At 49.1% G+C, this 24,196-nt stretch overlaps 2 protein-coding genes across 5 annotated transcripts in view; both read right to left on the bottom strand.

Moving 5' to 3' along the window:
- Nucleotides 1–18,516, bottom strand: part of HDHD5 (haloacid dehalogenase like hydrolase domain containing 5) — a 21,636-nt gene extending 3,120 nt beyond the window's left edge. For 2 of the 4 annotated variants that reach the window (XM_026447134.1, XM_026447133.1), the window contains exons 1-6: nt 18,371–18,516; nt 7,479–7,682; nt 6,396–6,508; nt 4,445–4,538; nt 2,509–2,542; nt 494–668 (exon numbers count right to left, since the gene is read on the bottom strand). In XM_026447134.1, coding sequence (XP_026302919.1) covers nt 494–668; nt 2,509–2,542; nt 4,445–4,538; nt 6,396–6,508; nt 7,479–7,682; nt 18,371–18,496 — 746 coding nt within the window. In that variant the 5' untranslated portion in view covers nt 18,497–18,516. Of the gene's footprint in view, nt 1–493; nt 669–2,508; nt 2,543–4,444; nt 4,539–6,395; nt 6,509–7,478; nt 7,683–17,959 lie in introns of all 4 variants that reach the window. The other 2 variants (XM_026447136.2, XM_026447135.2) reach the window with 2 other exon arrangements.
- The window catches only part of MICAL3 (microtubule associated monooxygenase, calponin and LIM domain containing 3), a 1,031,057-nt gene that overhangs the window by 193,684 nt on the left and 813,177 nt on the right, over nt 1–24,196 (bottom strand). The gene's annotated exons all lie outside the window — the stretch shown is intronic.

Here is a 24,196-nt window from a genome sequence, read left to right on the forward strand (position 1 = left end):
ACACACACACACACACACACACACACACACACACACACACACACACAAAAGGCAAATGCTTGCTTTCTCCTGCCCTATGTATTAAGGGTAAAAGGAAACAAGAAAGTGAAAGAACCAATGCTACAGGGTGGAGCCAAGGAAGGAAGGGCAACTGAATATGCACTGATACAGCACAAGAAGTATCCACGGTTTGGGTCCACAGACACAAAGAGCATGTTCTGCTAAGATTATAGGGGGCAGGGGTCATGTGTGAAACATCCTCTCAATACATCCTCAGACTCTGTAATCTGTAGTTTAGGTTTAGTAACGAATACGTGGAGTGATCCTTGAAAGCCCTTCCAAAGGCCAGGTTACTGCAGCAACAACAGGGCCTACCTAAGTAAGGTCCGAGCACCCCAGTGTCAGGATGACGGGTGGGAACTGCCTGCAGGACTGCCCAGGCAGCAGCCAGGAGTGGACCACCAGACCAAGGTTGGGAGCTTTGTGTCCTCACCTGGGCATCTTGGCTTCAGCCATCCACAGGAGATCCATGTTGCTGGCCAGGATGGGGAGGTGGGGGTAGGGGGGTGTCGCCAGGCCAGTCCCAGGGCTCCCGTTGCTGAGGAGGACATCCATGATCAGCTGCAGGCTGGTCTCCCAGCGGACCGGCTCCCCTAGGAGGAGCACCCCTTTAAAGAACAGAGGCACAGGTGAGGGCTGCAGGGCAGGTGGCAGGCCCTCAGGATGCCAGCTAGGGCTACCCGCCCACAAGCCCTCCACCCATGGTGCACCCAGCTGGGCAGGGCACAGCTCCCCAACAAGCCTAGTAGAGCCCCTTACCCATCCACCCTGGGTGCACAAGGCCCAGGGCCCAGGAAGGAGATTCCTGAGGGCTCCCATTCTGACTTCAGTCCACTGGTGCTTCACAGAAGAGGTTACAAAACAAAAGCAGCATGTCTCAGGCCTACTTCTCCTTGCTGGCTGGGGCTCTGCCACCACGCTCTCCCTCACACAACTTAGCAAGGGCTCCTGTTCCCTCAGTCACTTCTCTCTGAGCCCCAGGGACCAGCAGAACCTAACAGCCAGGAGAGGGGGTGTGGAGTGATACAGACTTGAACCTCAACCTGGACTCCACCAATCTTCCTGTATGACTGTGGGCAAGTAACTTCTCTTCTCCAAGCCCCAGTTTCCTCAACTGCAACTACATAACAGCAACACTACTTATAATGCTGTTGTGAGGATAAAAATGAACTATATCATCAGTAAACAGCCCAGGTATAGGGCCAGTGAACTGCACCAGACCAGTGATTCTCAATGGGGCAGCACCACCCCTTATGAGGTGCTTTAGAAATCAGGGGCAATTTTAATTGTCACAATGACTAAAACCTAGCAAGTGAAGGTTGTGGGAGGGGCCAGGGATGCTACATACTTAGGACAATCCTGCGCAATCAAAAACGATCCCACAGTAAAATTAAAATTAATTTTTAAAAAAACCATCCCATGGCTGTGTGTGGCGGCTTGTGTCTGTAATTCCAGGACTTTGGGAGGCCAGGGTGGTAGGACTGCTTGAGCCCAGGAGTTTGTGACTAGCCTAGGCAACATAGTGAGATCCCGTCTCTACAAAACAACAAAAAGAAAAAGAAAAATCTTTCCCATGTCTTAATAACATTTGAATGTTCCACCTGATATCCTGATATCCACATAGGTGAACAACCTTTTCAGAATTACTTGAACAATTCTATTTTACATACAATCACGAAGTATTTTTGTACAGTTTCAATAAACATCAATTTTTCCAAAAATACAACCAGATTGTTTCAAAAATACAACTATCCTGTAAGTCAAGAGAAGACTGTACGTTGCCTTTTGAAAACTCTACCAGGAGTTGTTCCGTTTTGGAAAATTACTTGACCAATGGCAATGCTGCCCCTGATTTCTGAGTCACCTGTAAAACACGCCTATCACACCTATGAACGCACTTACATCAGCCTGCATTTGTAGCTGTTAACATTCATGGTAATTCTGTTTAGTGCAACCATTTTACTTCTTGGATAATTACTACATACTGAAATACATTATCTTCTTACTAAAAATGTTTCCTTTTATATCTCCCTATTACAGTTAGAGCTTTATACTGAACTACTTTTTAATATGTGTGTATAGAAGTTATATTACCTATGAATTTCACTTCAGGATAATAAAGGGGATATTCCAACGTTCTTGCTATAAAAAGGGGAGAACTAGGTTTAAAAGTTGAGAAACACTAGAGTAGATCACCTCTAGGTGCCTTTCCACTGCTAAAATTCTCTAAGCTTACGGTTTTCCTGCAATAGTGAGTGGCACAGGGAAGGAAAGACTAACAACAGTCTCAGAGGTGGTGAGTGGCAGATCCAGACCAGAGCCCGCGTGTCCTGACTCCAAGGCCCCCTTGCTGCTGAACCAGGCTGCAGGCAGTCACACTGAGACAGCCTGAGGGCCGGAGAGGAGAGGGAGAAGACCTCACAACTCATCAAAGAGGACCTCTCTTACCTTCAATGGGGGGGAAGTCATTCCTCGGGAGGGGCTGCAGAGAGACAAAGGAGAGGCTATAAACACAAGTCACCGTCCACTCCTGGAGAACCACACCTCCACCTCCGGGGTGCTGGGAGGGGAGGGGAGACACACTCCACAGACCCCATACTCGTGGCCAAGCCCAAGCCAAGGGAAAGCTGGAGAGGACTGAGGAAGATGCGAGAAAGGCGAAAAGACAATGGCCAGGTGGGGCCACAGAACAGGCAGGACACCACGTGTGAAGTCACCAGGAGGAAGGGTGGTCAGGTGTCTTTCTCTGGTGGGAGAGGACACAAGACACAGCCAAGTAAGAGTCTAGAATCAGGCAGCTAAGGATGTAGGTGAGCCCGTGGAGATGAAGGCGGCATCGGGGCCTGATGGGCCATTTCTCCTCATGTCGGTTCTTGAGCAGGCAGCTTCACTCAACCATCCTCGAGGGTCCATTCCATCCCCAGGCCATGGTAGTCTTGGCTCTGCCACCAACCATGTGACCCAGGACAGGTCACTCCCCTGTGTGGGGCTGTCTCTGAGCTATTCTGAGATCTGTTCCAACTTTGACATTCTGGTTCTCCACAGAATGGTTCTTGCACAGGTCAGGGAGAAAGCCCTCACAGGAGAGGAAGTGCTCTGTTCCATCAGAAAGCTTTGGAGGAGGAAGGACTTAAGCTATATCTGCAAATAAAAGTAAGTTATCTGTTTATAACTGCATGTAGTCAAACTGTGAGAATGGTCTGACTCAAGACCTGGGCTATGTGATACGTAGACAGTGCGATGAGGAGAAAGTGAGCCAACGGGCACCTCAAGAGATGGCAGTCATGCTGCAGAGGATCACCAGGGATCTGATGAGACGGCGGACAAAGTCAGTGCTCAAAAATGAGCCCAGCACACAGGGCACCTGGGCAGATGTGCAGACTGGCCAGCGCTTCCTCTGCAAGCAAGCCGCCTCTCCCAAGGGCAGCTCAGTGGCGGGCTTCAGGATTGCTAACTTCACAATGGCCAGCAGCTCTCCTGGGCAGCACTGGGAAGGCCGGCCAGTAAATCTGGAACTCCTTGTTGGAAGGGATGCTGTGATTCTGAAAGGGGTTCCCAGGTAATTACAAACAATACAGAGAGGACAGGGAGTAAAGCCGTTCACTTCTCTGGGCTATTTTTTTCCTTTTTTTTGAGATAGGGTCTCACTCAGTCGCCAAGGCTGGAGTGCAGTGATCACAGCTCACTGCAGCCTCCAGCGCCTGGGCTCAAGCAACTCTCCTTCCTCAGACTCCTGTGTAGCTGGGACTACAGGCATACGCCACCATATCTGGCTTTTTTTTTTTTTTTTTGAGACGCAATCTCACTCTGTCGCCCAGGCTGGAGTCTGGTGTGATCTCGGCTCACTGCGACCTCCGCCTCTTGGGTTCAAGCGATTCTCCTGCCTCAGCCTCCCAAGTAGCTGGGATTATAGGTGTCCATCACTGTTCCTGGCTAATTTTTGCATTTTTAGTAGAGACGGGGTTTCGTCATGTTGGCCAGGCTGGTCTGGAACTCCCGACCTCAGGTGATCCACCCGCCTTGGCCTCCCAAAGTGCTGGAATTACAGGCGTGACCCACCATACCTGGCCAATATTTTTTAAAATTTTTTTGTAGAGACGGGGTCTCACTATGTTGCCCAGGCTGGTCTTGAACTCCGGGGCTCAAACAGTCCTCCCAAAGCGTTGGGATTACAGGTGTAAGCCACCGCAGCCAGCCTCTGGGCCATTCTCATAAATTCAGGGAACAAAACCCTTAGCCAGATGTGCCTCCAAAGAGGCAATGGACATGCAGAAGCATGGACAAATCACAGCTCTGCAGAAGGGCTTGCAAGGTCAGCAACACAGCCAATGCAGGGCACTGGAGGAGTGAAGGATGACACAGCCCAACCCGTGCTCCTTATTACCGTGGTCTTCAGCCGCCGCTCCAGGTCCACCATGTCAAGCAGAGGGAAGGCCATCCGCAACTCATCCATGGTAACAACATTTCGGAAGCCCAGCCTGGAGCAAGCTCAGGAAGTAATGCTGGACAGTTCTTGGGGAAGAAGCCTTTCTGAATGCATCAAATCACAAGTGAAGGGAACACAACCTACTCCTGTTCAAGCCAGGAAGGAGGGCACCAAGCAGAGCTCAGCAAGGATGGCACAAATTCTGCAGGTGCTGGCAGACACTCTGCACAGCCAGAGTAGAGAGGGTAGCTCCTGGCTAACCCACCAGCAGTCACCAGGCATATGCCAGCTACCAGGTCCTACGCTGGGCACAGCCCACGGGGCAAAGGCACGTAAGAATCTCTGTCCCCAGCTGGGTGCAGTGGGTCATGCCTGAAAACCCAGCACTTTGGGAGGCTGAGGCAGCAGGATGGCTTGAGGCCAGGAGTTCCAGGCCAGCCTGGGCAACATAGTGAGACCTTGTCTCTACAAATAAAGTCAGTTAGGCATGGTCGTACACACCTGTAGCCTACTCAGGAGGCTACTCAGGAGGCTGGGGCATGAGGATCACTTGAGCCCAGGAGGTCAAGGCTATAGTGAGCTATGATTGCACTGCTGCACTCCAACCTGGGCAACAGAGTGAGACCCTGTCTAAAAAAAAAAAAGAAAGAAAGGTGCTGTCCCCAAGGAGCCCAGCACATTCAGAGCCCATGAAAACCAGTGTTCTAGGAACAGTGCTGCCAGTCACTGCTGAGTTCAGAAGAGACTCCTCAGTGGGCTGGGGAGTCCAGAGGAGTCATGGAGAAATAGGGCTGGAGCTAAAATCTTAAAGGATGAACCCAAATCAGCAAGGAAGAGGAGGCCTTGGGGAGGGACAAGCCAGCTTCAGCTGCCTCCATCTCCCTGTCCTCAATTCCAACTTGCAATCTTAACTGGACATGGTTTCAGATTACTTTCAAAATGAATTTCCCCAAAATCCTGATTCTATCAGATTGCCCCATCAGCAATAAAGCCTGCTATGCCCTCCATTGCCCTGAGAAGTTGGTCAGACTCTTCAAGTTTACTTCCAAGGTTCCCGACACCCTGGCACCACCCACCCTTCCTGTTCTTTCATTCCTCTCCCTATCCCATTCCCAACCTCCTACTTCCCCTGCCTAAGAAAGCTTAGCCATCTCCCGGGGCTCCACTGTACCCCTCCAAGAAGCCACAGGCAACTCCTGCCCCAGGGATACTCCAACCCCTCCCCTCAACGCCTGTGGCGCAGCTCCTGTGAGCTTGTAGGACTTCAATCACACACCATTGTAAACGCTCCTTTATTGCGCACGGGGTTATTCTTGCCTCCTCAAGCACAAGCCCTTGACTGATTGGTAAGCTCCACGTCCTCATCCCGGTCCTCATCCCATTCAGAGTGTGCGGCACAACACTGGTACACAGGACGTGTTCAGCACAACTCAGTTGCTTGAAACAGGAGCCAGGTATTATTCCACAGGCTCCCAGAGACAAGCTCCCCATAGTTGCTTCACTACCACTGGCTAATAAACTGACTGGGCACCCCAAGGAAGAGGCTAGAGCAGCGGTTCCCAAACCTAGTTACAGAACCACTAAGAGAGGTGTTTTTTTTTTAAAAAAAATACAGATTCCTGAGTTTTACCCTAGACCTAGTGAATTAAGGCTCCAGCACAGACACCCTGGAATCTGTATTTTAAGCCCCCTGGAGGATTCTGATGCAGGGGTATGAGGACTGGCTTCTGGAAACCACCAGACATGAAGACTGACCACAATCGGGAGCTTTCCTCCCTCCCCTGAGCCCACAACATCACCTGTGTACCCCAGCACCCGGCACTCCTCACTACAGTCCCCACTCAGCTAATGGAGGAAATGCCCCGGCCCTGCCCCTTCCCTTCAGCCAGAGTTAAGACCAAAAGGATACCCCTGGGCATTTTCTACCACGGGCCCCTGCCCAGACACCAGCATCCGCTTCTCATGGTACTCTGAGAAGAGCTTCATGGGGCTGTGAGAGAGGATAACTTGGTCTGCATCCACCTGTAGGGACAGCCAAGACAGGGGAGGGCAGAGGAAGACAGAACTGTTGAGGGAAATAATGAGACAGGTGGCAGGTTCTTTAGCCTGCTCAGAAAAAGAAAGGTGAGCAAAGCCCTTTCTAGCACGCAGCAGCACTTCTAAAAGGCACCCAAACAGATGTGAGAAGAACCTGTCTCATTTGGTTCTTGCCACACAAAACAAGAGACCAGAAATGCCATAGATGTGGGTTCTGACCATTCGCCACCACCATCCCGTCAGGTTCAGTTTGGATTTCCCAAGCCCCCGTTTGGAAGCCACAGGGTTCATGTGTGCTCCCTGCCACTGCCACAGAAATTGGTCTTTTACTTTCTATTTTCAGTTCTGCTAAGACTTAGCTGCTTAACATTTTTACTAACCCTAACAATGCAGCCTTTAGTTGGAAGATTTTTGGAATTCTCTCTGGAAATCACAGCAAGGAATCAATTTTATTCCATCACACTTTACATGCAACTTTGAACAGCATCATCTAATAAACCAGCCATTTTATTTATTCTCTTGGCTCCAAAGGACTCTTTCCAAAAGCTGAATTCACCCTCAACAAACAAGAATGCATCAAAGTTGGGATATGGTGCAGGGCTGCAGGTGGCTGAAGAGGACAGGACTCCTTCAGGTGTATACATCATACTCAGGAAAGCCAAGATGTGACTTCAGAGCTGCACCTGCTATTCCTGCTATGCAGAGTTCCAGACACGTGTGTGACCTTTGCTTTCCAGGGACTCACACCCCCAATACCCAGAAGAAAAGAAACAGATACAAGGACATAAACTACAACTACCAAATACACAGGCAGGATTTCTGTGTTCAGCTGTGGCCATGACCTAGGACCAGGTGATTCCATATCCCAACCCAAGGGAAAGGGACTTGGAGCTGGGGCAGGGGCTCCATTAAGAACCAGGTCCGTGGGCTTCCATGCCTCTGTCTGCCTTCTCACCTCGCACTCCAGCAGGGCTGACAGCTCCTGGGCTTTGCTGTGTTGTAAGCTGTTCCCAGCATTTGTAACAAAAACCACGGGCACCCGCAGCTGCCCCTGGGAGTTCATCAGCCTTCGGAAGGCTTCCAGAGCAGCAGGGATCACTCTGTGGCCCCGCACAAGCACTCCATCGATGTCCAACAGGAACCCAAAGGTGGGCGGGCTCTGCAGAGATGGTAAGATAATTACCAGTACGTGAGTCAAGAGGTAGGAAGAGAACAAAGAAACAACCCTTACAAAGAGGCTTAACACCATCCTCGGGTCACTCATGTCCCTTGAAAACCTGTCAGACAGAACAAAAAAATGGCCGGGCACGGTGGCTCAAGCCTGTAATCCCAGCACTTTGAGAGGCCGAGGTGGGCGGATCATGAGGTCAGGAGATCGAGACCATCCTGGCTAACCCGGTGAAACCCCGTCTCTACTAAAAAATACAAAAAAACTAGCCAGGCGAGGTGGCGGGCGCCTGTAGTCCCAGCTACTGGGGAGGCTGAGGCAGGAGAATGGCATAAACCCGGGAGGCGGAGCTTGCAGTGAGCCAAGATCCGGCCACTGCACTCCAGCCTGGGCGACAGAGAGAGACTCCATCTCAAAAAAAAAAAGCACAAAAAAATGAAGACAGGGTTCTTATAGGGTAATTTTTAAATTAGAAAATAGAGAAATCCAAAGAAAATATAATCCCAACATTTATTTTTAATCATTTGTTTTTACAGACAGAGTCTTCCTGTCGCCCAGACTGGAGTACAGTGGTGTGATCATGGCTCACTGCAGCCTTGACCCACCGGGCTCAAGGGATCCTCCCACCTCAGCTTCCCAAAGTGCTAGGATTATTAGGTGTGAGCCACCGAGTCCGGCCTAACCCCAACACTTTAAAACAACCAATTAATAGTTTCCCTTTTTTTTCTATTCTTATATTTGTCTTGTAGCTACAACTGTATTATATGCAATTTTGCATCATCTCATTCTTTTTTGCTTGACATATGATAAATATTTTTATGGATTACAATAGCCTTTATGACCATCTTTTAATATTTTATTACAGCAAAAAGTTAAAAAAAATATAACCTCAATCACTACAGACAATATAAAAATGTTTCAAAAGTTTCCTGTCTCCAACTTACTTAGTCCTCTTCCTGTCTTGCCTAATTTCCAGAAGGCTTTTATAAATCCATAGTATACACAACTTTCTAATCTTAACACACACATAGAATCATGTTGACTTTGTTTTCCATCTTACTTTTTTAGTTGGTATCTCTTGGCTATCTTTTATTTTTATTTATTTTTATTTTTTGAGACAGAGTCTTGCTCTGTCGCCGAGGCTGGAGAGCAGCAACGCGATCTCAGCTCACCGCAACCTCTGCCTCCCATATTCAAGTGATTCTTCTGCCTCAGTCTCCCAAATAGCTGGGATTACAGGTGTACCCCACCATGCTCAGCTAATATTTGTACTTTTAGTGGAGACGAGGTTACGCCATGTTGACCAGGCTGGTCTCGAACTCCTGACCTTAGGTGATGCACCCACCTTGGCCTCTCAAAGTGTTGGGATTACAGGCGTGAGCCACTGCACCCCGCCCTATCATTCCATATTAATTATGCATACCTCTATTTCCTAAACATCATTTCTGGCTACATACTATTCTGAGTGAATGATTCACTAATATTGTTCTCTATATTTTGGACAGTTTTCCACAATTTTGCTATGAAAAATAATGCTACAAGGAACCTCTTCAGGAATACTGATTTTTTTCCCCACATTATGGGTATTTCCTTGAGCTAGATTCTTAAAAATAGGAGTAACAAATCAGAGAGAGCAAATGTAATTACACAAACACCTGCTGACAAACTGCTGTTCAAAAACATGTCCACTGGCAACGTACTTTACCCTTATAGTATTGATTTTCACAACTATCTGTTTGTTAATTATCAAACTTTTTGATAATTTAAAGGTAAAAAATTATCTCTTCTTGACCTGCACTTCCTGGATTTATAAAGTTGAATGCTGTTTTTAAAAATCATTCCATTTCTCATTTTATAAACTGCCTGTTAACATACAAGATGTTCTTTAATCGTCAAAACAAATCTAACCTAACTTGTTTGCTATTCTTCTTTTGTTGGTGCCACCTAGGTCAAGTCATTCTTATTGACACACCTACTCTATGCACAGAGCTCCCTTTATTTATTTATTTATTTATTTATTTATTTATTTATTTATTTATTGAGACAGAGTCTCGCTCTGTCGGCGGATCTCAGCTCACTGCAAGCTCTGCCTCTGCCTCCTGGGTTTATGCCATTTTCCTGCCTCAGCCTCCCGAGTAGCTGGGACTACAGGCGCCCACCACCTCGCCCGGCTAGTTTTTTGTATTTTTTTTTAGTAGAGACGGGGTTTCACTGAGTTAGCCAGGATGGTCTCGATCTCCGGACCTCGTGATCCGCCCGTCTCGGCCTCCCAAAGTGCTGGGATTACAGGCTTGAGCCACCGCGCCCGGCTCAGAGCTCCCTTTATAAAGAGCAACCAGAAACAGAAATGGTGCTCCAGGCCAGGTGTGGTGGCTCACACCTGTAATCCCAACACTTTGGGAGGCTCAAGAGGGTAGATCACTTGAGATCAGGAGTTCAAGACCAGTCTGGCCAAAATGGTGAAATCTCGCCTCTACTAAAAATACAAAAATTAGCCAGGTGTGGTGGTGGGCGCCTGTCATCCCAGCTACTCGGGAGGTCGAGGCAGGAGAATCACTTGAACCTAGGAGGCGGAGATTGCAGTGAGCCAAGATTGCGCCACTGCACTCTAGCCTGTGCAACAAAGCTAGACTCCATTAAAAAAAAAAAAAAGAAGAAGAAAGAAAGAAAGGAAAAGAAATGGTGCTCCAGTTCCTAGTTTCTTAGCTAGAGTGACAGAGCAAGCAACCAGCCTAGAAAGCAAACTCTAAAACAGCAGCATTTTTGCAAGTGCAAATCAATTCTAGGTAAGTTCTAAATAAATAAACAGAATTAAACAAAGGCAGTTTCTTCAAAGAGAATTTTGTGCCAGGCAATGAAAGTGTTAAATATATCCTGTAACAAAACTCCTTGCACCCCCAGACTAGATGAGTGGTTCCTGCCTGCCTACATGGTTCAATGAGAAGACAATTAGACAAACAGCCCCAGGACAGTCTACAGGGAGCCTTGCACTAAGAGATGAGCTCACACCAGGGGCACCTGACCCACAGGGGTGGGGAAGATCGGCCATCACAGGTCTCCTAAGCTAATTTAAGGAGTTTGAAAATGGAAAGTAGTATCATCAGACCTGAACTATAGAAAAAAAAAATTGGCTGCAGAGAAAAGACCACATTGGACAGACTGAAAGGAGTTAAAGAAGACCAGGTGGGACCAAACGCAATCCAAGACAGAGAAGATGGAGGTTTCACCTGGGAGAGCGGGATAAGAATGGAGATCAGGGGGCATTATCAGAGACAGAACAGTCATGACTTGGTAACCATCCAGATACAGGGGTGGAGGGAAGAGGGAGCCATAGGGACTCCCATGCTTTTTAAATTTGGTCTGGGAACCCGGGAGGATGGATGCTGGTATGCGTCACTGAACCCAAGGGCACAGTAGGAGCAGGCAGTGAGAGGTCATTGGAGGATACAAGGTTAAGTCCCACTTTGGACCAGGAGACAGGCAAGTGGAGACATCAGCACTGGACAGGTCCTGGAGATGAAAAATTTGGAAGGTCTCTCCTCTCAGAGAACCAGGAAGAACAATACCACTTAAGAAGGGACCACACAAGACCTGCCAGCAAAAGACAGTGCAAGGAGGAAAACCAAGAGCATGTGGGGTCAAGGAAGCTGAGGGATGCCTCTGGGTCCAGTAAAATAGGGACTGGAGTGGCTGTAATGATCCCATCTCCCTTACACTGAACAGGCAAGATCCCCGGGAGAGGCAGTCTTCCAGCTCCTCCATGCTAGCTTGTACCCAGCCCTCCAAGCTTGGACAATGACAGCTACAGAGCCAACCAGGAGCGGGGCAGGGACCCTGCAAAAACAGGAGGAAGCACCTCGAGCCAACAAGATATCACACCTGAACACCAAAAAACAGCTGCCAAGAGAAAACTGACCAAGCCCCACAAGCCACACAGGAAATGCCTGGACAAATGGTGCCTCTAACCCTTGACTTCACAGGATTATGCTGTTGCACCCAGACCTGTCACTGTCCCAAGCACTCAGCCAGACATGTAACAAAGGCATTTTTATGTATTCTTTTTGGCAGCCCTTTGGGGAAGTGTCAGCATCTCCAAATGGCCTTGCCTAGCAAAATGTGCCTGGTTTATACAAGGTGTTCAATATACAGGCACTAAATTACCTGACTGGACAAATAAGACACCAACCTCAGAGAGAACTCAGCAAGGGTCACCTAATTCACAAGTGCTGGATTCATGATTCAGCCTCAAATTCAGCTGGCAACTTGGTAGCACCTCAGAGAAAACAGGCGACCCCAGGACTGCTTCCTCCACCTCCTGCCAGCCCCCCGCTGTAAGCTCCATTTCTTCTCTCTCGTCAATATACTCATGTACCCTCAAGGATCCCTGGAGTCCCTCCCTATTCCCCAAGAAATCTCACTAGAATGGGGGTCCTAACCTAGGCTTACAGATAGATTTCATAAAGCCCCCATTAAATGTTACATGCATTCTTCCTGGGAAAAGTAACCACAGCACTTTCCAGATTTCATTTTCCTATTCTTCTCAAGGAGAATCACTGCCTGGGCTTAAAGGGAGGAGTGGATGTGATTTGCCCTTTACCCCCATACCTGGCACAGTGCTTAGACTCACAGGTGCTCGACAAAGGCTGACTGGATGCTGAATGACCCAAAGGATAAACAGTTAGGGAGAAATAAGCACTTCCTGACCACCCTATCCCTTTCTGAAGGAAAACAGTGGCTCTTAGAAAGTAAGTCCCTGGAGGTAAGGACTGGGCGATTCCAACACTTTTTTGAGGCGTGATCTTGGCTCGCCGCAACCTCCGCCACCCGGGCTCAAGCGATCCTGCCACCTCAGCCTCCCAAGTAGCTGGGACTATAGGTGCACACCACCACACCCGCCTAATATTTGTACTTGGCAGAGATGCAGTTTCGCCATGTTGGTCTGGTCTCAAAGCTGGTCTCGAACTCCTGGACTCAAGTGATCTGCTGCCTTGGCCTCCCAAAGTGCTGGGATTACAGGCATGAGCCACCGTGCCCGGCCAACACTTTTTTTAAGAAACAGCCTTGCTCCGTCACCCAGGCTGTAGTGCAGTGACACATCGAGGCTCACTGCAGCCTCAACCTCCTGGGCTCAAGGGATCCTCCCACCTCGGCCTTCCAAAGTGTTGGCACTACAGGCTTGAGCCATCGTGCCCAGCCCTAACATCTCTTTTTTGTACCATTATGAACAGAGCATACTATTCTGAAAATTTAAACTTAAAACTCATTTGCTCAAAATCTGGAGACAATCAGATAAATTTTAATAAGGCCTACATTTTATCTCAATTTTTTTGGTTTAAGGGAAAAAAAAGGCACCAGGCGCGGTGGCTCACGCCTGTAATCCCAGCACTTTGGGAGGCTGAGGCGGGCAGATCACCTGAGGTTGGGAGTTTGAGATGAGCCTGACCAACACAGAGAAACCCTGTCTCTATTAAAAATACAAAATTAGCTGGGCGTAGTGGCACATGCCTGTAATCCCAGCTACTCGGAAGGCTGAGACAGGAGAACTGCTTGAACTCAGGAGGTGGAGGTTGCAGTGAGCCAAGATCACACCATTGCACTCCAGCCTGGGCAACAAGAGGTAAACTCCATCTCAAAAAATAAATAAATACCTGGCCAGGCGCGGTGGCTCAAGCCTGTAATCCCAGCACTTTGGGAGGCCGAGACGGGCGATTCACGAGGTCAGGAGATCGAGACTATCCTGGCTAACACAGTGAAACCCCGTCTCTACTAAAAATACAAAAAAAAAAAAAAACTAGCCGGGCGAGGTGGTGGGCGCCTGTAGTCCCAGCTACTCGGGAGGCTGAGGCAGGAGAATGGCGTAAACCCGGGAGGTGGAGCTTGCAGTGAGCTGAGATCGGGCCACTGCACTCCAGTCTGGGTGACAAAGCAAGACTCCGTCTCAATAAATAAATAAATAAATTAATTAATTAATTAAATAAATAAAAAAATTTTTAAAGGCCTAGATTTTAAGTGATATTAAGGAATTAATAATGTTGTTAGGTATCATATTGGCATTGTGGTTATGTTCAGAATGTCCTTATTTTCTTTTTTTTGGTTGAGACAAAACAGGGTCTCACTCTGTCACCAAGGCTGGGTGCACCAGTGTCATCTCAGCTTACTGCAACCTCAACGTCCTGAGCTCAAAGGATCCTTTTGCTTCAGCCTCCCAAGTAGCTGGGACTACAAGCATGTGCCACCACATGCCTGGCTTTTTTTTTTTTTTTTTTTTTGTAGAGGCAGGGTCTCCCTATATTGCCTGAGCTGGTCTGGAACTCCTGGGCTGAAGTAATCCTTCCAACTCCCAAAGTGCTGGGATTACAGGTGTGATCCATGGCACCCAGCCAGAATGTCCTTATTTTCTTAGAGGTACACACAGAAGAATTTAGGGTTGAAATGACAAGAAATCAGAGATTTACTTTAAAATCTTAGAGCCACAAAAAAAGGAGGAGGGAGATAAGCAAAGCAGGTGTGGAAAAACGTTAATCATTGCTCAATCTGGGAGATGGCCACAAGGGTTCATATTATTCCAATTTTTGAATTTCTGAAAACTTACATAGTTTAAAAAAAAAAAAAGCTCATTTGTACAATGGCTGCAAAATTTACCATACATAGTTTTAATGGTCATTGTGTAGAGTCATAAGATTTGCCTTTTTTTTTTTTTGAGGAGTCTCACTCTGTCACCCAGGCTGGAGTGCAGTGGTGCAATCTCGACTCACTACAACCTCCGCCTCCTGCGTTCAAGCGATTCTCCTGCCTCAGCCTCCCAAGTAGCTGGGATTACCGGCACACACCAACACACCCGGCTTATTTCTTGTATTTTTATTAAAGACAGGGTTTCACCATATTGGCCAGGCTGGTCTCAAACTCCTGACCTCATGATCCGCTCATCTTGGCCTCCCAAAGTGCTGGAATTACAGGCATGACCCACCAGGCCCGGCCCAAGATTTGCCTTCTTAAAAATAAGAATCCATAGGCCCTGTAATTAGAACAGCAAAGTTTTCAGGAAAATTGAGCAATATCCATAAGGCTCCCTCATCCATCACTACAAACCACCCCCCAACCTTCAGGATGTACACAGAGAACCAGGCACCCAGTACCATAAAAAGTGAAGTTGTACATCAGTTATAACAAATGTACCACACTAATGCAAGATGGTAATACAGTCACACACCATAACGATGTTTCAGTCAATGACACACTGCATATACAATGGTCCCTTAAGATTATAATGGAACAGGAACTCATAGCTGAAGAAGAGGCAAGAGAAAAGGTAGCTGCAGAAAGAAAAGAACATTCAAGAAAATTCACAGTGAAGGGTTCAGCAGAAGCTTTTACAGACCTCAAGTTCCTTAAAAAGTCTGAAACATGAACTCCAACACCAAAAGGTTTTCATTACTAGGGAAGAATGTTTATGGTACATTATCCGCTTACAAGCAAACCTATGACAAAAAAAAGAAACCGCCGGGCGCGGTGGCTCAAGCCTGTAATCCCAGCACTTTGGGAGGCCGAGATGGGCGGATCGCGAGGTCAGGAGATCGAGACCATCCTGGCTCACACAGTGAAACCCCGTCTCTACTAAAAAATACAAAAAACTAGCCGGGCAAGGTGGCGGGCGCCTGCAGTCCCACTACTCGGGAGGCTGAGGCAGGAGAACGGCGTAAACCCAGGAGGCGGAGCTTGCAATGAGCTGAGATCCGGCCACTGCACCCCAGCCTGGGCGACAGAGCAAGACTCCGTCTCAAAAAAAAAAAAAAAAAAGAAAAAGAAAAAGAAACCAAGCAAACCACAGTGGACATATTTCTGGTAAGAGTGACACCTCAAGAGCCTCAGAGAGGTCCTTCAGAAGATATACGGAAGACAGCACTGTTAGCACAGATGACAGTCCCATGCATATGACTGCCCTAAAGACCTTCCAGTGGGACATGGTATGAAGGCGGAAGACAGTGATATGGATTACCTGACCTGACCTTGTGTAGGCCTGGGCTAGTAGTATGTGTTTGTGTCTTCACTTTTAACAAAAGTTTAAAAAAATTTTTTTTAAGGCAGGGCACGGTGGCTCACGCCTGTAATCCCAGCACTCGGCACTCTGGGAGGCCAAGGCAGGCGGATCACGAGGTCAGGAGTTCGAGACCAGTCTGGCCAACACACGAAACACCATCTCTACTAAAAATACAAAATATTAGCCAGGCGTGGTGGCAGGCGCCTGTACTCCCAGCTACTCCGGAGGCTGAGCCCGGAGAATGGCGTAAACCCAGGAGGCAGAGCTTTGCAGTGAGCTGAGACCACACCACTGTACTCCAGCCTGGGTGACAGAGTGAGCGAGACTCCATCTCAAAAAAAAAAAGCAAAAGAAAAGAAAAAAGCTGGCCAGGAGCAGTGGCTCATGCTTGTAATCCCAACACTTTGGGACATCAAGGCAGGCGGATCACGAGGTCAGGAGTTCGAGACCAGCCTGGACAATATGGTGAAGCCCCGTCTCTACTAAAAATACAAAAATTAGCTGGGCGTGATGGCGGGCGTCTGTAATCCCAGCTACTTGGGAGGCTGAGGAAGGTGAATTGCTTGAACCTGTGAGGCGGAGGTTGCAGTGAGGCGAGATGGCGCCACTGCACTCCAGCCTGGGTGACAGAGCTAGACACCGTCACAAAAAAAGAAAAAAGAAAGAAAGAAAAAGGCTATGGAACAATTATATAAATAAAGATATTTAGTACAGCTGTACAATGTGTTGTGTTTTAAGCTAAGTGCTATTACAAAAAAGTAAAAAGTTTTAAAAATTAAAAACTTGGTAAAGCAAAAAAAGTTACACTAAGTTAAGGTTAATTTTCTTTTCTTTTTTTTTTGATAGAGTCTTGCTCTGTTGCCCAGGCTGGAGTGCAGTGGCCCAATCTCCACTCACTGCAACTTCCCTCCCAGGTTCAAGAGATTCTCCTGCCTCAGCCTCCTGAGTAGCTGGGATTACAAGTAATAGATCCATTACATAGATGGGGAAACGGAAGCTTGGAAAGCTAAGTAACTTGCCTTAAGTGAAGCTGCCAACAGACTGCACAGGATTCAGTTCTAAAGCTCACGCTCAAACTCTATGCTATGCTGCATTCTTCTTTTTCTACTCTACCGAACAGTCACTTGGAAACATCTCGAGACTCTGCAGAGATGCTAGAGCCAATACAATAGTTATAAATAAGGACAATATTCCCTTATATTTATATCCTGACAGTTTGTAAGTCCTTTTATCAACATATTCTCATTTCATACTTCCACCTTGGTCACTTCTAGCTCTGTGACACTGGCCAAGTCACTCAGCTGCTTTGAATCTTAGCTGCTCCATATGTAAAAATCATAAAGATAACACAGCTGTTAAGAGTTTAGACTCTGGCATCAGACTACCTGAGTTCCAGATTCTGTCACTTACCAGCTGTGTGCCCTTGGGTAAGCTGCTTAACCTCTCTGTGCCTCTGCCCATCTATAAAATGGGAAGACTAATAATCGTACTTTCCTCGGAGTTGTTATAAAGATTATACAAATAATTGTGAAGAACCTGGCACAAAGTAAGCACTATGCTTTTTTTTAACGTAAGTAGTTTGGCCTGGCGCAGTGGCTCACGCCCGCAATCTCACCACTCTGGGAAGCCAAGATGGGCGGATCATCTGAGGTCAAAAGTTCGAGACCAGCCTGGCCAGCATGGTGAAACTCTGTCTCTACTAAAAATACAAAAATTAGCCAGGTGTGGTGGCGCGCACCTCTAATCCCAGCAACCCAGCAGGCTGAGGTATGAGAATCGCTTGAACCCGGGAGGTGGAGGTTGCAGTGAGCAGATATTGCGCCACTGCACTCTAGCCTGGTGACAGAGTGAGACGCTGTCTAAAAAAAAAAAAAAACAGCAAGGATTACTGTGAAATCAGTATATTAATGTAAAATATTACTTGTGGGTTTAGAAGACAAAGTGGTTCCCTTTACAGGAAAAGGCAAAACGGCCCAAGGGAGCGTGGGAGCCGTGGATCTCACCAATCTGGTTTAATGTCCCGGCACAGCCGTCTCCCGCTTTGGCTTCCTCACCACACAAGGTCACACCTCCTCCGAAGCGTCGGGGGGACTCACACATCACTATCGTGCCGGGCACACAGCAGGCGCCGGCTCCAGCCCTCCTGCTCCCGCCCACGGAGCCTCCAGCGCTCAGCCGAGGTCACCGCGAGCTGAACTGAACCCAAGGCCCGCATCAAACCGATACGCACTTGGGGGCGGCGCACCCGCAGGCGCGGCTCCCGGCGTCGGGTCCCGTCTCCTCCACATGCAGATGAAAATCACGGCCCAAACGTCCTCATGGTGGAAATCAGAAAACACGCAGGGAAAACAGGGACGCGGACACCTCCGGGAAGCGCAGGGGCTGACGAGCAGCCTGGCCGAGGCCGTCCTGACGAGGGCTCTCCCGCGGGAGTAGCGTTTCCGAGGCCGCGGGCGAGTCAGGGGGAGGGAGGGCACATCGGGCCCCGGGCAAGAGCTAGACGCACTCGGGCGCGACGACAGTCGAGGCAGTTCCCAGGAGGCGGGGATGCCAGCCCGGCCGTCCCTCCTTCCCCGCGGCTCCCCGCCCCGCCTCCGGCCCTAAGTGGCGAGTGGCTCGGCCGGAACCCGGACGTCCTCACCTGAGCTGGGCCCACAGCATAGCCCCTGCGGAAGGGGCGGCCCGGGAGCCCCGCAGCCGCGCGCGCCGCCCGCCAGCAAAGCCTGCGCGCCGCGCCCAGCGAAGCCACACAGCCCCACACAGCCATCCGGCCGTCGCAGCGCGCACGTGCACAACGTGCCGCCCGCCCGCGAGTCAGCCCGCCGCGCAGCCAATCAGCGGTCGGCGCGCGCGGCATCACGGGAGTTGTAGTCCTGTAAGCGCGCGGAGCCGGTCAGGCGCCTACGGAACTCGACCCTCGGGCCACAGGGGCTACGTTGTAAGGAAGAAGTGCGAGGTCCCGCCGCCTCCTAGACCGAGATCGCGGTGAGCGGGCCGCGGCGCACGGTGGGTACGACCTGGGCGGGGGCGCCTGCACTGTCGCCCCGCGCCTGCGGATCCCGGGAACACGCGCGGCAGGCCCCAGACCGGCCTTCCTCAGTTTCGCGGACTGTCTGGGCCGGGGGTCTCAACCTTGACTTCAGGGACCGGTCGCTGGGGCAGACCCTTAGTGGTGTTCAGGCCCTCTGGGCCGGTGTCAGTCAAGGGACGGTCGTCGCGCGCCAATTGTTAAGTCTTTCAGTGTTTGTGCAAACCCGCTGACGCCCTCCCCGAGCATAGGGAGACTGCGCACCTGAGCCCGCCCCGACGCGCGCACTGCGGAGAGGTAGAGGCAGGAATGTAATACACGGTACAAAATAACTACTCTAGAGAGGGCCGGATGACTAAGTCAGCAAACACTTAAGGAACACAACTGTGTCCGCTGCGCGGCTCCCGCAGTAGACACAAGGGTGAATGAGCAAAGAATGGACTTCGGTCACTGAGAGTGGAGAGGAAGCCGACTCGGTCCATGGAGGCCCCTAGCAGAACTGGATCTGGTAGTCCCCGGTCATGAGGGGAGATTCTGCTGAAGAAAGAGAAGTCTCCATTCCCACCCTTTGAAATGTGTAGGATGCCCTCAGATTCTTTGGCCCATAGGTTCATAGGTATAGCTACGCTAAAAACGCGGGAGCCTACAATGTATTTAGGACTAGCAGAGAGGAAGGGAGTTGAGGGTATGGACAGAGACTGTACTGCCCCACAAGTTAGCAGGCCAGGGTGCGGTGGCTCACCCCTGTAATCCCAGCACTTTGGAAGGTCAAGGTGGGAGGAACGCTTGAATTCAGGAGTTCCAGATCACCCCTGGGCAACACAGGGAGTCCCCTTCTCTATTTTAAAAATAATAAAATAGGGCCGGGCAGGGTGGCTTACACCTGTAATCCCAGCACTTTGGGAGGCTGAGGCGGGTGGATCATGATGTCAGGAGTTCAAGACCAGCCTGGCCAACATAGTGAAACCCCGTCTCTACTAAAAATACAAAAAATTGGCCGGGCATGGTGGCTCACGCATGTAATCCCAGCACTTTGGGAGGCCGAGGCAGGCGGCTTACCTGAGGTCAGGAGTTTGAGACCAGCCTGATCAACGTGGAGAAACCCTGTCTCTACTAAAACTACAAAATTAACCGGGGGTGGTGGCACATGCCTGTAATCCCAGCTATTTGGGAGGCTGAGGCAGGAGAATCGCTGGAGCCCAGGAGGCGAAGATTGCATTGAGCCGAGATCGCGCTACTGCATGCCAGCATGCCAGCCTGGGTGACAGAGCGGGACTCCGTCTCAAAAAAAAAAAAAATACAAAAAAAAAATACAGCTGGGCGCGGTGGCCCAAGCCTGTAATCCCAGCACTTTGGGAGGCCTAGGCGGGCGGATCACGAGGTCAGGAGATCATGACCATCCTGGCTAACACGGTGAAACCCTGACTCTACTAAAAATACAAAAAAATTAGCTGGGCCTGGCGGCGGGCGCCTGTAGTCCCAGCTACTCGGGAGGCTGAGGCAGGGGAATGGCGTGAACCTGGGAGGCGGAGCTTGCAGTGAGCCGAGATCGCGCCACTGCACTCCATCCTGGGCGACAGAGCAAGACTCCATCTCAAAAAAAAAAAAAAAAGAAAAAAACTAGCCGGGCGAGGTGGCGGACGCCTGTAGTCCCAGCTACTCAGGAGGCTGAGGCAGGAGAATGGCGTAAACCCGGGAGGCGGAGCTTGCAGTGAGCTGAGATCCGGCCACTGCACTCAACCTTGGGCGACAGTGAGACTCCGTCTCAAAAAAAACACACACACACACACACACACACACACACACACACACACACACAAAACTAGCCAGGCGCGGTGGCAGGCACCTTAAATCCCAGCTACTCAGGAGGTTGAAGCAGGAGAATCGCTTGAACCTGGGCAGCAGAAGTTGCAGTGAGCCGAAATCGCGCCAGTGCACGCCAGCCTGGGTGACGGAGTGAGACTCCATCTCGAAAAAATAATAATAATAATAAAATAAAAAGAAGAAGTTAGCAGTGTCCTTTAGTCCTCAGCTTTGAAGGGCAAGATCTTAATTCAGTTCAACTACAGTAGATCAGAATTTGGAAGACTAACTCAAGTCAGTCAAACTCACAATAGCCCAACCCTTAAATCCTGCCAGGGGACATAGCTCTCTAGGATTGCAATGTTCCTAATCCCTTCCTTCTATTAAACTACCTAGAAACTGATTTAGTCATTAGAAATTTCTTGGTATGATGGCTTTTAAATATGCCCACAGTTTTTTTGACAATCGGCTCCTTAAAAGCCTAGCCAAGCCCAGCGGCTCACACCTGCAATCCCAGCACTTTGGGAGGCCAAAGTAGGCGGATCACCTGAGGTCAGGAGTTCAAGACCAGCCTGGCCAACATGGTGAAACCCTGTCTTTACTAAAAATACAAAAATTAGTTGGTCGTGTGCCTGTAATCCCAGCTACTCGGGAGGCTGGGCTGGAGGATTGCTTAAACCTGGGAGATGAAGGTTGCAGTGAGCCGAGATCGCACCACTGTACTCCAGCCTGGGCAACAGAGTAAGACTCGATCTCAAAAAAAAAAAAAAGAAAAAAAGGCCAGGCACAGTGGCTCGTGCCTGTAATCCCTGCACTTTGGGAGGCCAAGGTAGGTGGATCACCTGAGGTCAGGAGTTTGAGACCAGCCTGGCCAACATGGTGAAACCCTGTCTCTACTAAAAATACAAAAAATAGCCAGGCATGGTGTGCCTGTAATCCCAGCTACTCAGGAGGCTGAGGGAGGAGAATCACTTGAACACGGGAGGCAGAGGTTGCAGTGAGCTGAGATTGAGGCACTGCACTGTAGCCTGAGCGACAGAGTGGACTCTGTCTCCCAAGAAAAAAAAAAAAAAAACTGGAGTTGGGTGGGTGTGGTGGTTCATGCCTGTAATCCCAACAATTGGGAGGCCAATGCAGGTAGATCACTTGAGCCCAGGAATTCCAGACCAGCCTGGGCAACATGGCAAAACCCTGTCTCCACAAAAAATACATAGGAAAAAAAAAATTAGCCAGTCATGGTGACACACACCTGTAGTCCCAGCTACTCTAGGAGGCTAAGGTGGGAGGATCTCTTGAGCTCAGGAGGCAGAGGTTGCAGTGAGCCAAGATTGTGCCACTATACTCCAGCCTGAGCAACAGAGTGAGACTCTGTCTCCAAAAAAAAAAAAAAAAAAAAGCTGGAGTCTAATTCTAATTCTAATTCTAATTCCCCTCCCATTGAGTGTGGTCTGGACTTCACTGACTTTTTAATAAATAACATGGGACAGAAGTGAGTGTAGTTGATTTCCAAGGCTAGATCATAAAAGATACTGTGACCTCCACCTTGCCCTCATTTGGATTACTCATTCTAGGAAAGCTAGACGCATGGTAGAGATGTCATGTGGTGAGGCCATTCGAGCAGCCCTATAGAAAGGCCCACATGGTGAGGATCTGAGGCATCCTACCAATAGTCAGGAGAGATAAGCTTGGAGGTGGAACCTCTATTCCTGGCAGACCCCTTGACCAAAACCTCATGAACCACCCTGAGGCAAAACCACCCAGCTAAGTCACTCCTGAATTCCTAACCCTCAGAAACCAGGAGATAATGAAGGTTTGCTGTTTTAAGTCATTACACTTTGGGGTAATTCATTATACAGCAAAAGACAACTAATATCTTGGTGATCAGGACTGTGTCATACTTAGCGTTATTAATCTTTGGGAGTTCTCAGCCTAATTCAACAGTGTTCCCCACATGGGCCTGCCTTGCTTTCATCCTTCCTCCATTGTGGACTGAATGCCATAAGACTATCGCAGCCCATGCAAAGCAGGAACCAGAAATGGGCTGGGTTTTGCTGTTGTTTTAGTTGGTTTGGTTGGTTTGTCTGTTTCAGTGAAAGATGACAGAAGGTGCACTTCGGGAGATTCCAACATGATTATTGAATCAAAGACTGTGTGTGTATGTGGTAAGTCTATTAGATTCTCTGAGTTCATAAGCCAGAAAAAGGTAAGAACCATCCTCTAAGGAGAAATCTCACAGCTAAGGCTTGCCATGTTAAAGAGTTTGCACTTCCAGAAACAAGGGCACTCACTCATGTCTACCCTGTACTGTTCTAGGTGTCTTTCATCCTGCCAGATGCACAGAGCACATATTCTGCAACCCCTAGCTCTATCCTTTGGGCAGTGCTGAATAAACACTAACAAACTCGGGCTCTGTGGCTTACATTGTAAGTCGACCCCTGCCCTGCTGTTACTTAACACATCTTTATTTTGTTTCCCAGTCATGTTACAACACACTCACATTAAGATGTTCTTTCATATTCAAGTTCAGAATATTTGCTCTGTTCACTTGATTGAATTTGGAGACTTCCCAAGTCTTTACATCAGCACGTCTTCTGAGTTTATCCAGATTATGTTTTGTACCCTCTGTACAAATGGACCGTGGGTGTTAATTAGAAGGGCCTCACCAGTTTTCAATCACATGTTACTCGTGGGGTTTGTTAAATCATCTTTTGTCTCAGAGGGAGCTTCGGTGCTTGGATTACACTATATTTGGAATTTGTAGCCTTCTATGCACTGACTTGCCCCGCCTTCGTACCTGGCTTCAGAAGTCCGGGATTCTCTAACTTGAGCATCCATCAGAATCACCTGGAGGTCTCCTAAAAACACAGATTGATGGTGCGCCCCTTGGAGGTTGGATGTGCATATCTGATCAGCTCCCCAGGATGCTCATGCTGCTGACCCACTTTAGGAAGTTCTGCTTTAGGAGTTAGTATGTCTCTGAGCAGACGCTGGACCAGTATGTTCTGGAGACCATGCGCTTCCCATCCCAGAACAGATGCTACTCCCTGTTCTCCATCCCCAGCCCCCAGCCACACCTATATGACCACAGTTCTGTTCAACTGGTGCCCCAGCACTCATATCTGTGGGCCCTGCTCATCTCAAACGATCCATATTTTTCTCTCAGGCCTGCCTTGCTTTCAGTCATCCTCAGTTGTGGCCCGAACACCATAAAACAGCAGCCATTCCTGGCAGGAATACGAGGTGAGCCAGTTCTTTTCAGGAAAGATGACAGAACAGAAGATACACTGTGGGAAGTTCCAACCTCATGCATGTACAAGCTCGATGCCCTGGACTCTAAGCTGCTTGAGGGCAGTGTCTCTCTGATTCACGTCTGTCTCCCTCACAGGTCCCATTATGCATGGTGCCTTGCACATGATGGGTGCTCAGTTAACATTAATAGGCAGGTGAGGCCAGGCGTGGTGGCTCACACTTGTAATCCTAGCACTTTGGGAGGTGGAGGTGGGCAGATCACCTGAGGTCAGCAGTTCAAGACCAGCCTGGCCAACATGGTGAAACCACGTCTCTACTAAAAATACAAAAATTAGCTGGGCATGTTGGCACGCATCTGTAATCCCAGCTACTCGGGAGGCCGAGGCT

This window comes from Piliocolobus tephrosceles, chromosome 19 (genome assembly GCF_002776525.5).
Source record: "Piliocolobus tephrosceles isolate RC106 chromosome 19, ASM277652v3, whole genome shotgun sequence".
NCBI classification, from domain to species: Eukaryota; Metazoa; Chordata; class Mammalia; order Primates; family Cercopithecidae; genus Piliocolobus; species Piliocolobus tephrosceles.